Source organism: Myotis daubentonii, chromosome 3, assembly GCF_963259705.1.
Source record: "Myotis daubentonii chromosome 3, mMyoDau2.1, whole genome shotgun sequence".
In the NCBI taxonomy this organism is placed as follows: Eukaryota; Metazoa; Chordata; class Mammalia; order Chiroptera; family Vespertilionidae; genus Myotis; species Myotis daubentonii.
The window spans coordinates 203922595-203937136 of record NC_081842.1 but is presented as its reverse complement, the minus strand read 5'-3'; the positions used below and the strand labels follow the sequence as shown (position 1 = coordinate 203937136).

The window sequence follows — 14542 nt, the reverse complement described above, 5'->3', positions numbered from 1 at the left end:
TGCAAAACTCCGGGATGACTAACATGCCGGGCTATCGTACCCAGCCACGCTTCTGGCTCTTTAAGCTCCATGCCTCGAAGGGTTGATGTGAGAATTCAGAGACACAGGCTGTGGTAGCTTGTGGAAACCGAGGTGTGGTCCCTGCTGATTATTTTTAGCAATCAAGGAAACTGGTTTGGAAGGGGTTAAGGGAAGAGACCCTGCCTCCCAGCCAGGAACGAATCAAGGCTGGCAGGGGTGGAGCCAGGCTGCCACTAGGAGAGAAATCTAGACTGGCCAGATGTTGCCTGGAGAGGGAAGGGAGAAGACACATAGGAAGGGCTAGGGGCCATGGGGCAGAGCCATGGTGCAGGGTCGCTGGCCTCTGCGAGGTGATAGCTCCAAGCCAGAGGGTGCAGGGTCAGCTTCTAGGGGTTGGAGGAGGAGGGGCTGAGCTGCCTGAGCCGGGAGACAGCGGTAGGGTGGGAGGAGACCAGGACCAAGAGCCCTCCTGGCCCCCCAGGCAGGGAGCACTGGCTGCACCCAGGCCTTGAACTCAGCTGACCCTGATAGCCCACATGGGGCACAGGGTCTAATTTTAGCTCAGCCACAGGGCCCGGAGCCCAGGAGTGCTGGTCAACTGGCACAGGGTGGCCAGGGCTACTCCGAGACTACTCAGGCGGGTGTGTGGAGGGGAGGGGGGAAGGGGGCAGGGAGGTGATTGGGGAGTCCAGCCCTGCATCCTGGCCACAAGCTGCCTCTTGTGGGAGCCCTGACAGGTCCCCCATGGCCTGGCAGACAGTCATTTCCATTGAGGGCCAGGTCAGGGGGTTCAGCCAGAAGGGCAGAAGGACACAGCCTAGCAGTCTGGACAGAGGTTGCATCAGCCTGAATAGTGCCTGGGGGCAGGGGGCCCTGCTGGGAGGGCAAAGGCTGGCTCGCTTGTCCAAAGACCAAGGAAGCAGAGCCCTGACCACAGGAACGCAAGGCCAGAAAGCAGGGCCCTTGCTGGCCTCCTCGTGCCTGGGTGCTGACTTGCTGTTGGACGCTGAGCAGGCAGCCTGCTCTTGATGAGCCTCAGTCTTCCCATCTGTACAATGAGGGCGCTGAACTAGGTTGATCCCAGCTCCAGCGGCCCACCCTCAGGCCCCTGCTCCTCCTGCTTCCCCGGCCCTGGCTGTGGGTGGCCACATGCAGTCGTGCAGAAGGAAGTCCCTTTGGCTGGCACTGTTGGCCTCCTGGCTCCTCGGCCTCCTGGGAATCTTACCCCTTCTCCGCCTGGCGGTACCCACCGGACCTCGGGCGGGGGCCCCCCAAGGCTGGCCCCGCTGGCTAGATGCAGAGCTCCTGCAGAGTTTCTTGCAGCCTGGGGAGCTCCCAGAAGATGCCCCTCAACTTCGTCGAGCCCCCCGGGGTGGCAGCTGCGACTGGGGAGCTTGCTTTGATACCTCGAAGTGCAGGAGTGGTGGCTTCAAGGTGTTCGTGTACCCAATGGCTGAACCCATCTCTGAGATGCAGCACAAGATCCTGGCTTCCATCGAGGGATCCCGCTACCACACAGTCAGCCCTACCGAGGCCTGCCTCCACCTCCTCAGCCTGGAGGCCCCAGCTGGAGCATGCAGCCTGGTGCCCCCGAAATGGAACGGGGGCAAGAACCATCTGGTCCTGCGGCTCCACCCGGCCTCCTGCTCTGGGACCTTCCAGCTGGGACGGGTAATGGTGGCCGAGGCCAGCCCCACAGTGGACACCTTCCGGCCTGGCTTCGACGTGGCCCTCCCGCTTCTCCCTGAAGCCCACCCGGTTCGAGGTGGAGCTCCTGGCCAGCTGCGGCAGCACAGCCCCCACCCCGGGGCGGCGCTGCTGGCCCTGGCGGAGGAGCGGGGCGGCTGGCGCGTGGCAGGCACCGACTCCTCGGCCTGCCCCTGGGATGGGCACTGTGAGCAGGACCATGGACCGGAGCAGTAAGTGCACCTCTCCCTTTGGGGGCTGGATGGGAGGGACTGTAATGGGAACGAACCGCGAGGCCAAGGTAGAGGGCAGGAGGGAGATGGGAGAACCAGCTACAGCAGGCCGGAGTCAGGTTAGATGGCAGAGAGCACTACCACCAACATGGCGACTTGCTGCAAGAGGTGTCCCAGGCAGGTTTTGGAGTCTCCCTCGGGGATCTTTAAAAACGAAAACCATGACTCGCTCTTACTCTTTTTATCTTATTCCAGTTTAATATTTTAGTTGACATAAAATTCTATCGTGTGTGCTCTGTGCTAAGCACTTTCATAAATCATGATTCTAATAAGATAATACTGATTGCGATCATTGTTTGTGTACCAGCCTCGGAAGCTCAGAGAGGTCAAGTCGTTTGTTTGAAGCCACCCAGCCAGAAAGAGAACAGCCAGTATTTTCATTCAGAATTGCCTTCAGCATTAGAATTGAGTTTTAAGGAAGAGTTTATGATCAAGCCCTCAGAGCCACAGAGATTAGTCGCAGATGGAAGCTGCTCTTATGTCTAATTTTGGGGATTAACCTCTCCAGGAAACAGCCTTTGGTTGTAACAAGTATGAACTAGGCTAGGCTTGCAAAAGAACTTCCTGCTAGTGAGAATCCTAATGCATATAAGGAGCACCAGAGCCTAAGGGTCGTGGAGGGCTCTTTAGAAACTTCTCTCTACCTGGGCTATTTGGGGTGACATACCTTAGGTCAGTGGTCGGCAAACTGCGGCTTGTCAAACCGCGGCTCGCGAGCCACACGCGACTCTTTGGCCCCTTGAGTGTGGCTCTTCCACAAAATACCGGCTCTACCCCAAAATACCGACTTCTGCGCATGGGCCACGAAGTTTCAGTCGCACTCTACGTGCGTGCCCACACGTGGTATTTTGTGGAAGAGCCACACTCAAGGGGCCAAAGAGCCGCATGTGGCTCACGAGCCGCGGTTTGCCGACCACGGCCTTAGGTGATAGAGCAATGAGCCCCTAAACACCCTAACCCCTCTGCACCCCCAGGAAGCCAGCAGTATCCAAAGGCTGGCTGGGCAGGCAAGAATATTTTCAGATATAATATGAATATGTTCATATTCATATCAATCCTGAAGTTGTCCAGGGCCCCCAAAGCAGAGGATTCCCTCTCCTTTGCTCCCTCTCCCAGGCACCTCCTGTCCTCTCCTGGAACAACATGTGCTATTCTGAGCTCCACTTCCCTCCCAGGAATTGCTCACGTGGCCACACTCCCCTTTTGCCCCTCCTTGGGGCTTTTGGGGCTTCTCTCAGCCAAAGGGCACTTGTGGGAATGAATCCCTCCACCTCCTCTAGGGAGCACCTGGCTGCCAGGGGTAAGAACAGAATTTGCCCCATCAGCTCAGCTCCCACAGCCTTTCTGCCAGGACCCACCCCTGCAGTTACCTGAAAAGTCAGGATTCCCCCAGGTACCTCCAGCCCAGGTGTCACCTTTGGTGACAAGGTTCTCCAGTCACCATGCCCCACGTCACTCAGCTACTCTTGCTTACAGAAAGTTCTAGCGGACGTCAGTTGCTGCTGAAGGCAATTGGTTATTGGTGAGTCTGAAAGCTATTGCAGCCTCAACTCTGAGAAACGGAAAGTTAGGGAACTGCACACAGTGGATAAGTGCTCACTAAATGTTTCCTGATTGATCCAAAATTGGCCAGAACTGGCCAGCGTTTTCTAATCAGTTTTCTAACCCTCTGAATAGCAATATATATATATATATATATATATATATATGTATGTATATATATATATATATATGTATATATATATATTTGAGTTTTTACAGAGAGGAAGGGAGAGAGATAGAGAGTTAGAAACATCGATGAGAGAGAAACATCGATCAGCTGCCTCCTGCACATCTCCTACTGGGGATGTGCCCGCAACCCAGGTACATGCCCTTGACCGGAATGGAACCTGGGAACTTTCAGTCCGCAGGCCGAAGCTCTGTCCACTGAGCCAAACCAGTTTCGGCTGAATAGCATTTTCGATAAGCTTATTTCCAAGGTATGACGCCTGGCAGGCTCCAATACTGTCCTCCGAGTGTCAGGAAGATCTGTCTTTGGCTTCAGCCCACCTGTAGGCAGCAGGAGTTCTAATCTCTGGGGTAGTTTGAGCCTCAGTTTCCCTGAAGTGCCGGACAGTAGAGGGACAGAGTCACAGAGAGAGGCCTACAGCCATGGGTTCAGCCCCTGGAAGGCAGCCTGAATAAACAACCACCGGCCAGAGAAAGAGGCGACTCACAGTCCCTGCCACTGTCCCACTTTCGCTCAGCTGGCAGGAGCGAGGAGGAGGGGAAGAAGCGAGTATTTGGGGAAAGCTCACTCTGGGCTTGGTGCTGTGGGTAAGTCATGCCCAACCCTCTGAGGCACCCTCAAGGGAGGCATTCGTATTCCCATTTCCAGGAACAGGAAACTGAGGCTCAGAGAGGTGGAGGGAGCCAGCCAAGGGCCCTTGGTGACACGCTCCTTGATCCACCACGGCCTCCATCCTGTTCTGACCAGGCGCTTGGCACTGGGATGAAACCCTGCCCTCTGGCCCCAAAGCCCGTGTTTTTCCACCTTTGTCCAACAGGCTCCTGTTGCCGGGGAATAAGCCTCCACCCGCTGAAATTGTTACTTACTTTATGAATAGGGAATTCATTCGCATGGCACAAAATTCCAAAGGCACAAAGGGGCATACAGTAAAAACTCCCTCCCGCCCCGGCGCCGGCCACCCCGCTTTCCTTCCTGGAACCAAACACCGCTGCTCCTCTCGTGTCTTTTCTGAGGTGCTCTGTGTGGGTACAAGCAACATGTGTCCATGCTCTCTCTGTTTTTTATTTATTTACAAGTTCAGTGCAGGTTTTAAAGTCCCCTGGGCACAGGGGGTGCAGTGCCCAGGGCCCATGATACTTTTGGGAGCCTGTGAAAAAAATTTTTTTTTTTCAAAATCAGGAGAAAATGAACTTGAGGGCATCTCAAAGTAGGTAGAGCCACACTGACTCCAGCCTTGGGCACTAAGGCCCTGAGACCGTGACAAGCACTTACATGGTCACAGAACCCTAAGATTTACACACACACACACACACACACGCTCATCTAGCCTCTGCTTGTTTACCTCTATTGATGAGGAACTCACCACCTCCCAAGGCCACCCACTACTGGCTACTTACAAGCAGCTCCGTTACTACCATTTGTGTGGAAACTGACTTTTCAGACATTAGATCCATTGGTCCCGGGTCTAGCCTCTATGGCACACTGAGAACTCATTCATTTAGCACCTCCTGAGTGCCCACTCTCTGCCAGGCACTCTGCTAGGTCCCGGAGATACTGAGATGAGGGAGGCACAGCCCTGTCCTCACGTAGTTCGGTCTTGTAGGAGAGATAGACAAGCCACTGGTTATAACACATTGTTATGCAGAGAGAAGCTATGCAAGCTGCCTGCCTGGCTCCTGTGCTTCAGAGCTATGTGACCTCTGTGGGCCTCAGTTTCCTCATCTGTAAAATGGGATACTAACATCACATACCTACCATCTCATAGGGTTGCTGTGAGAATGAACTGAGATAATGAATGTAAAGCACAAAGTATGTCCTCAATAAAGGTTAGCTTGGCTTATTACTACTCCAGTGCACACGGAGGCTGTGAGGCAGAGAGGAGGGAGCCATCTCTAGAGGGATCAGGAAGGCTTCCTAGAAGAGGTGATGTCTTTGCTTAGATATTAAGATCAAGTAGGATTCCTTGGGCTGCCAGGCAGTGGAGGGGTGCTCCAGGCTGAGGGAGAAGGACATGCAGAGAGGGAACTGCTGAGGCTGATGAGGACTGAGGGGTGTAGTTCATTCCGCAGGCTCTTGGTTTCTGGGTTCTCCAATGCCTTGACCTCAGGCATTTTCAATCCCTTAAGCCTTCACCGGGGGGTGGGGGGTGGCTATAGCTGTCTGGTGCTGCCCCTTTTAATGAGGTGGAGGGTGTTCTGTTGTTTAACTTGTGGCTTATTCCAGGGAAAGCCTGGCGGACCCCTTGGCACTGGAGGAAGAGGGCTGGGTTCTCTCGCAGCAGCTCTGAGTAGTTCAAACAACCAGGGCCCAGAGTTAGCACCTTGATTCTAGTTCCAGCTCTGCCCAACTCTCGCTGAGACCCCGAGCTCCTCTGAGTCTGAGACTCAGTCTCCCCATCTGTGCAATGAGCGTGGGTCCAGAGACTACGACCCCCAGGACTGCTTCTTGGAGGCTCAGGCTCAGGACCAGCTAGGCTGGACGGAGGAGGATCCTGGACCCTCGGGGCCCAGCCATCAGTCCTACTCTGAGCAGGCCTGTGCGCCCGAGGCCTGCCTGCCCGCCGCCCTTCCCTCCCAGCAGCTAGGTCGTGGGCACTTCCCTGGGTGGGCTGTGGCCGCCCCCTGCCCCACAGGCACTCACAGCCGAGTGTGGCCCTGGAGCTGGGGGAGGAGGTGGGAGGGACAGAGGAGGCCTGTTCTCTGGGCGAGGGGGCCTCTGGCAGCAGCTTCCTGTGTGGTTCCAGGCTGGGGGCCCGGCCCACGTCCGGACAGAGGAGCCTTTCACGGGGCTGGTTCTCAGGAAGGGGGTGCAGGATGGGAGCCACTCAGGTGAGGGCTGCCTGAGAGTCTGCGTGGGGCAGAGCCGTGGGAGGGCTAACACGTGTATGTCCAAGTCAGCCTGGGCCTTGGAAAGTCAGGCACCACGGCCTCCCATTTTGCAAATGAGGAAACTGAGGCCCAGAGAAGAGAAGGGAGGTGACTAAGACCAGCCAGGGCAGAGGCGGAGCTAGAACCCTGGGCTCCAGGTGTGGGCGAGGGGCGAGTGTGCGTCAGTGTGTAGCTGAGTGTTAGCCTATGAGAGCATGTGTTCGTTCATGGTGAATTTGGGAGTGTTGGTGTGGGGCTGGGTGTCATGAGGGAGCCAGGTGGGGGAAGGGCAGTTGTCTCAGGCCTCCTGTGCCTCCTTAGGACTCACCCTGGGGCAGCGCTGCCCAATGCCACCTTCTGCCTCATCCCCGGCCGCCGTGCTGATGCCTTGCGCTTCCTCCAAGCCCTGCAGGTACGGCCCCAACTTGAGCATTCCCCATCTCTTCCCCCCACACTCCTGAGCTGCCTGGGTCCCTGGGCCCCGGGCCAATGGTAGGAGAGGTGAGCTGCTCTTTACTCTGGGGCTCAGGTGTGCCTGTGTCCATAGTCATCTCACCCTCTGCACAGCACTCACACTCCCCAAAAAACACGTTTCTCCTCTTTGCTTCTTGCCCCCAATAGCAGCAGCTGCTGACTTGGAACTGGGAGGTGGGTGAGGGTGTGCAGGGTGGGGCTGGGCCCTCCAGTGACACCCCTGCCCCCCAGGCTGGCTGCATCCCTGTGCTTCTCAGCCCTCGCTGGGAGCTGCCCTTCTCCGAGGTTATCGACTGGACCAAGGCGGCCATTGTAGCAGACGAGAGGCTCCCACTGCAGGTAGCTGAGGGCCCTGCCCATGGGGTGGGGACTGGACCCCGGACATGGGAGGGACCCCAGGATCCCAGCCCCCAGGCTAGCCTCAGTCCTCATCTAATGTGATATACTGACGATCCCCCCCTCCCCCCCCAACAAGCCTCTGGGATTCCATAGGATCAGAAGGAGGTAGACTCCTGAGGGTTCTGAGAGCAAGTCCTGAGCCGCTGTCTGCCTCAGTTTCCCCATATGTACAATGGGATAAGTTAGACCAGGTGATTTCCATGGGCTCAGCCCCACTGGTCCATGACTACTTAAATACCCAATTTAAGGGAAGACCGCATACACACACACACACACACACACACACACACATCAGAATCGGAGCGCCTCCATGTGGCTTTGGGTGGCAAAGGAAAAGACAGTGACTTTTCATTCGGATGAAGCTAATTTTGCCCAACTCTGAAAAACACGTGTGAGCCTTGAATCTGCTGAGACGTGAGAATGGTGTAGAGCAGGGGTCCTCAAACTTTTTAAACAGGGGGCCAGTTCACTGCCCCTCAGACTGTCGGAGGGCCGGACTATAGTTTAAAATAAAACTATGAACAAATTCCTATGCACACTGCACATATCTTATTTTGAAGTAAAAAAAAAACAAAACGGGAACAAATACAATATTTGTATTTGCATGTGGCCCGCGGGCCGTAGTTTGGGGACCCCTGGTGTAGAGAGTTAATAACATCTACTCTTCACTGAGCCTCTGCTTTGGGCTCATTTAATCCTCACAACCACCCTATGAGGCAGGTACAGCTATCCTCCCCACTTTATAGATGAGGAAATAGATCCGAGAGGTTAAGTAAGGTGTCCACAGTCAGTTACTAAACGGCATGTACACTCAGCTCTCTGTGACCCTTGAATCTGTATGCCCTTACCGGGGACTTGACCACGGGTGGCCGTGGCTAACGGGAGACCCACGGAGAGAGGGCTCAGGTTCCCTGACCTCCACCCCAGGCTGTCCCCACCCGAGGATCAGTCAGGGCCTGAGGAGGCCCCGTGCCGGCTCCTTTGCTCCCTCTGTGGCCCAGGTGCTGGCTGCCCTCCAGGAGATGCCCCCCACGCGGGTCCTCACCCTGCGTCAGCAGACCCAGTTTCTGTGGGACACCTACTTCTCCTCAGTGGAGAAGGTCATCCGTACCACCCTCGAGGTAAGGGGGGCTCCCCTGGTAGGGGCTCCTGCCTCACCCCTCTCGGGGCACCTCCTCGCCTTGTCCGGGCTTCCCCCTTAAAGACGCTCCTGGGATGAAGCTGGGGCTGGAGCTCTTGGATACGTTCCTTCCCCGATGTTGGCCTCAGTTTCCCCCTCTGTACAGGGACAGCTGTGGCATGTACCACTCCAGCTGATAGGTCCTGGCTGCCGGGTGCTGTGCTGGGAGGGTCTCTGGGGCTGGAGAGAATGTCAGGAGCTGTTAGCGATGTTGGTCATGAGTGAGGAAGGAGAGGGAGGCAAACTCGCCGACATCTGCCAACTGTGGACACCTTCCCCGAGTGCCCCCTCCTCTGGACCTCTGCATCTGAACCCTCCTGTCCCCAGGGATCAGGGGATGCAACTGCCACCCCCACCCCCAGCCTTAAAGGGGAGGAGAGGGAAGGCCAGGTCCTCACCTCCTCAGACCCCGCCCCTGCCGCCCTGGCCACGCCCTCTGCAGAGCCTGCGTTCCTTCCGCAGATCATTCAGGACCGGATCCTCGGAGCATCCGCTCACCCATCGCTGTTGTGGAACAGCGCCCCAGGGGCACTCCTGGCCCTGCCCACGTTCTCCACGAGTCCCCTGGACTTCCCCTTCTATTACCTACAGCAGGGTAGGTCCTGGGGGCGGGACAACCTGAAGTCCCCTCATCAACTCTCCCCCAGTTCCTCCCAGTCTCAACCACTGATCCCCACCAGGGCCCTCCCCAAGTCCCCAGTATCTCCTGGCTCCCAGGGTCCCCAACCCAGGTCACTCTCCAGGGCATTCTGTGCCCTCCCACCCTAATAGCCTGTGTCCTTCCCCCAGGCTCTCGCCCTGCAGGCAGGTTCAGCGCCCTCATCTGGGTGGGGGCCACAGGCCAGCCCCCCCTGAAGCTCATCCAGGCAGTGGCAGGCTCCCAGCACTGTGCCCAGGTCTGCCCCCTTGCCAGCTGGGGTCCTGGGATCCAGGGTGGGGGGAAAGGGCAGGGCCCTTGAGGATACCTAGACCCCAAAGATAACCACCATTTTGGGGAAAGGAGGCACGGGGAGGACTTTCAAGTGCCCTTGCTGCCTTGAAAGGTACATCCCAAGTGTACCCCTTGCTGTACATCCCAAGTTTCTTTTTTTTTTCCTTTTTTTTTTTTTTTAGTTTTTATTGATTTTTAGAGAGAGAGGAAGGGAGGGAGAGACAGAAACATCAATGATGAGAGAGAATCATCGATCAATGGGCTGCTTCCTGCACCCCCCTCCCTACTGGGGATCAAGCTCACAACCTGGGCATGTACCCTGATGGGGATTCAAACCAGTGACCTTTTGGTTCATGAGTCGATGCTCAACCACTGAGCCACACCGCCAGGCAAGTCCCAGGCCTCTTACACTTTCCCCCCCCCACCCTCTTTTCTACCTCCCCATGGAAATTGATGACTTTATCTAAAAAGAGGTGCCTCTTGAGGAGGCTGGAGAAATAAACACACCTGTGTTCACTCAATTATTCACCCAGCAGTCACTTTCTGAGCACCAAGCCCTGGACTTGATGCTGAGGATACAGAGAAAAAGCAGGAAAGGGTTCTGCCCTGAGGTTCAGGTTCACTTAGCATTTCCTGGTACACTCACTGTCAAACGTCACTTCCAGAGAAGCCAGATAAACTCCCTAGAGTACTTGCAGAGCAGGGAAGCCGTGAGCTCAGCCAGGGCAGATGGAGTGGCAACAAAGAGGGGACATTGAGCTGGGCTGGGAATGATAATGGAGCAGGACAATGAAAATCTTCGAGAAGATGGGGGTGGAAATGGGGTTAGGACCCCGGCCAGGGGCTACCACCGCCTGAGTTCTAATGCCACAGGCAGCTACCTCCATGTCACTGGAATTCCTGCCCTCCAGAAGCCCAGAGGCAAGAACAGGGCAGTAAGGACAAGACCTTGGCTGCAACTAAGCTCTTTCCAAACTCACATATTTCTTCCATCTGAGAAAGGTGGCTCCGGGACCTTACTGCCCCGGACTTCAGTAACATCCCCCTTTCCGCCTAGATCTTGGTTCTCTGGAGCAATGACAAGCCACCCCCACCCAGTTGGCCTGAGACAGCAGTGCCCTTGCTAGTCATCGAGGGGCACAGGAAGGTACAGGATGGGGAGGGGCACGGAAGAGGTGGGCTCGCCCAGCGGGAAGGCTGGGAACTGGGGAAGGCTGGACTTCACGTTGGGCCTGAAGAAATCAGACAGGAGGTTTTGGCTACAGACCTAACAGGCCTGATTCTCTTCTATCCCTGGCCTTGTGAATTGTGCTTCCAGAGAACTGGGGTTTTATGAGTTGGGAGTATGTTGGATGTTTCAGATGAGGGATAGAGGAGAAGCTTGGGGTCCTGAGGAAACAGCCAGATGGCAGCAAATGGGCCAGAGCGGGTGAACCTGGGATGGTCTGAGTCACCTGCTTGCGGTGTGGTTCTGGCCAAGACCCTTCATCTCTGGACCTGTTTCTTTCAAACAAAGGCGGTTTGACAACCCCCGCTGGAGTTGAGGTCAGCCTCCAATGAGACAAGGGAGGAATTCTGAGGTGTCCAAACTGAAAGGGCCCCCAGACACCACTGTCCCCAAAGAGGAAACAACTCCAGAGGTGGAAGGAGTCTCAGGTCCGAGTGCTGCGCAGGCTTGTTTTCACTGCCCGCCCTTCACACCCCGCCCGCCCCCCCTGCAGGTCAGTGCCCGCTTCTTCCCGCACAGCGCCATCAGCACCGATGCCATCCTCAGCCTGGACGCCCACAGCAGCCTTTCCACCAGCGAGGTGAGGACTGGGCCCCAGAAGATCCCAGTGTGGGTGGGGACTGAGCCAGAGGGCCCTGGTGGCTCCTCAGATTCCCTGAGCTGGGAGGGCCAGATGTCAAGAGGCCCAGCCTTTTGCTTTGAAACCACCCCAGCAAGTCACTCAGCCTCCACCTTAGAAACCGAATAGCTTTCCACAGACTCTTTCAAAAACATTATTTTCAGCTCCCAGCTGAAAAAGTTCCCCTAAGCACCACCCCCCACACCACCACCACCCCTCGTCAGCCAGCCTGGCTTTGCCTCCATCTCTCTGGATGTTCCTGCTCACACCTCACTCACATATCTCCCCAGGTGGACTTTGCTTTCGTGGTGTGGCAGAGCTTCCCGGAGCGGATGGTGGGCTTTCTGACATGGAGCCACTTCTGGGATGAGGCCCAGGGGCGCTGGGGCTATACCGCTGAGCGGGTCAACGAATTCTCCATGGTCCTCACCTCGGCGGCCTTCTACCACAGGTACAGGTGGTAGCCCTGGCACCGGGATCAGAGGCTCTTTACACCAGGAGCAGGGGGGCATGGGAGTGAACACAGCAGTCAGCCTGGAGCCCAGAGATCCAGGTTCAAGGCCCAGATCTGCCATGTCCCAGCTGCGTGATGGGCGAGTCTCCTCACATCTCTCTCTCATTTTAAAATATATTTTTATTGATTTCAGACAGGAAGGGAGAGGGAGAGAGATAGAAACATCAATGATGAGAGAGCATCATTGATCGCCTGCCTCCTGCACACCCCGCACTGGGGATCGAGTTCGCAACCCAGGCATGTGCCCAGGACCCTTCAGTCCGCAGGCCCACGCTCTATCCACTGAGCCAAACGGGCCAGGGTCCCCTCACTTCTCTTGAGGTTCAGCTTCCTCATCTCTATAATGTATTCACCTCACAGGGCTGCTGTGATAATCACATGATAAAAGAAATTTTAATAGATTTTTTACAAAGTGTGTGTGATGAGCTGGGGAACTGCACTGGCACCCAGTCTTGGGGCAGGGACTGGACCCTGAAGGCTTCTTTAGAGGAGTTCCTTACACGTGTTTAAACCAAACATGGACCGTCTTGCAGGGGATTCTCAGGAAGTGAAGAATACTCCTCATGTCTGTAGGGCCGGTAGGTCTGGAAGCGTGGGAGGGCTCATCTGGAGCCGCCTCAGTCTACTCAGTCCACATCCTTCCAGAAGCTGGCTTTGGGCTGCCATGTTTGATGGCATTGGAATTAGCTGACCCCCCGGCCCCCAAATTTGGCTGAGTTCATTCCTGGGGTGGGGGCCCAGGGAGCTGGGAGGGAGGGGCAGGAACTACATACACCACTGGCTGCAGACCAGCCACCGAGCACAGAACAGTGGAGAGCGGCTGGTACTGGGGGCGGGGCCCTCTGCAGGGGCCAGGGCTCGGGAAGGGAGCAGGGGTGGGGGTGGGGGTGGGGGGGTTAGCCAGAGGCAGGGAGACTGGGGTCAAAGGGAGAGTGACGTCAGGACGGGGAAAACAGAATTGGAGCGGTGGCCTCGGCTCCAGCCTCTCCCTGCCTCCCCCCGCGCCCAGGTACTACCACACCCTCTTCACCCACTCCCTGCCCAAGGCTCTGAGGCGCCTGGCGGAGGCCGCACCCCCCTGTGTGGACGTCCTGATGAACTTCCTGGTAGCAGCAGCCACCAAGCTGCCCCCCATCAAGGTGCCCTCTGGGAGGCGGCACGAGGACGCCAGCCCACCGCGGGTGAGGATGGAGGGGGCCGGTCGGCACCGGGGGGGGGGGGGGGGGGGGAGACGGGAGGGAGGCTCCCTCTCACCGGCCAACAGGAACTCTTTCTGCTGCGGGGTGCGGGGGAGAGGCTGGGTCCGGAAGGACGGGAAACTCCGACGCATTTCTCCTCGCATCTTAGGTGCCTGGGGACCTGGAGCCCGCAGCCCGGGACTGCATCGACCGGGTGGCGGCGGGGTTCGGCCACATGCCCCTGGTGTCCTCTCGCCTCCGTCTGGACCCAGTGCTCTTTAAGGACCCGGTGTCGGTGCTGCGCAAGAAGTACCGGGGCCTGGAGAAGCCCTAAGGAGGGCGCACCGGACCCGCCCCGACGCCCGGAGCGCCGAGTCTGCTCGGAGGGGGCGGCTCGGCTCAGGTGTCCCCTCCCTGGAGACATCCAGGGACCCAATCAGGACGCCCAGCGGCCAAACGTCAGCCCCCGATTGGCCTATCCTAGAGCCGGGGGCGGGACCTCGGCCCACCCTCCAGCCGGCAGCCAGCTTCTGTTCGCAGGTGCAAGGCATTAGCTTGTGTTAGTGCCTTTGCCCGGCAGGCTCCTCTGCCGAGCTGAGGTCTTGTCTTCAAATCCTCGCCTCCCCCGGGGTTTGTCCGACCCACATCCCCTCTCCGGATCGGTTGGTCTCCTCTGCGCGTGCACAGCCCGGTGTTCCTTGCCGCGTACACCGCCAGCCCCTGGACGGTCTGGACGCCCCGGACGTGTCCTCTCTCTGGCCTTGCAGGCAGCGCTACGAATATTTGACAAACAGGTAACTGGAAGAGACATCAATTGCGGGCCTGCCCTGTGAGGACGGTGACGGGAGTGTGGACAGGATGTGCCGAGTGAGAAGACAAAACTCCGTGCCCACGCTGTGGTGCCTAGTCCGGCGGGAAGGCCGCTATCCGCAGACGCCGGGGTTGCCAGGCGCAATCCTCGCGTCCCAGCGATGGAGCAAAGAGGCGCCGGGAAGCCCGTTTCTGGGCTCCTTTCCCGGCCGGCGGAGCGAATGGGGAGGGGAAGAAAGGGACGAGAACGCAGGCGATCCGCCCCGGCCGGCCCGGGACCCTCGGCTGGAGCTCGGCCGTCGCCCTGCATTACCAGCTCGGGCCACTAGAGGTCAGCGCCGCTCCGCGCTCCCTCCTCGGGGAAAGGGCTGTAGTTCTCAGCACCCGTCTGGTCCGAGAGCGAGCCCGGGCACTAGGCAGCTTGGGGGTGCGCAGCCCGAAGTCTGAACACGCAGGGAGGGGGACTAGCTGAAAGAGTGGGCCTACGCTTTGGCCCACACACTTAGGACTAAGCAGGGCCATCTCTAGGTGGGAGCAGAAGCTGGAGTGCCTGTAGGTGAACGTGCAGCGGGGAGGGGACGCTGAGTTCTCCGGGATTCATCCACCTGGAACA

The 14542-nt window shown here is 57.5% G+C and overlaps 1 protein-coding gene across 2 annotated transcripts; it reads left to right on the top strand.

The window, feature by feature from the left end:
- The first annotated feature begins 702 nt into the window (after positions 1-702).
- Positions 703-13453, top strand: EXTL1 (exostosin like glycosyltransferase 1). Of its 2 annotated transcripts, XM_059690730.1 has the most exons (11): positions 703-1940; positions 6918-7008; positions 7302-7409; positions 8471-8590; positions 9112-9244; positions 9439-9545; positions 10638-10727; positions 11302-11388; positions 11718-11878; positions 12951-13122; positions 13289-13453. In XM_059690730.1, exons 1-11 carry the CDS (start codon positions 1171-1173, stop codon positions 13451-13453), a joined length of 2004 nt encoding a protein of 667 aa, XP_059546713.1. In that variant the 5' UTR covers positions 703-1170. The 2 variants fall into 2 exon arrangements, with proteins under 2 accessions (XP_059546713.1, XP_059546714.1); XM_059690731.1 differs by lacking the exon at positions 13289-13453 and having other exon boundaries at positions 12988-13111.
- Positions 13454-14542: the final 1089 nt, after the last annotated feature.

Bases quoted from the DNA above. Each gene is read 5' to 3' on its own strand.
- EXTL1 (XM_059690730.1), top strand. From the start codon at position 1,171: ATGCAGTCGTGCAGAAGGAAGTCCCTTTGGCTGGCACTGTTGGCCTCC. The intron at 7,410-8,470 runs GTAGCTGAGGGC...TCTGTGGCCCAG, and splicing joins ACGAGAGGCTCCCACTGCAG to GTGCTGGCTGCCCTCCAGGA. The intron at 11,389-11,717 runs GTGAGGACTGGG...ATATCTCCCCAG, and splicing joins GCAGCCTTTCCACCAGCGAG to GTGGACTTTGCTTTCGTGGT.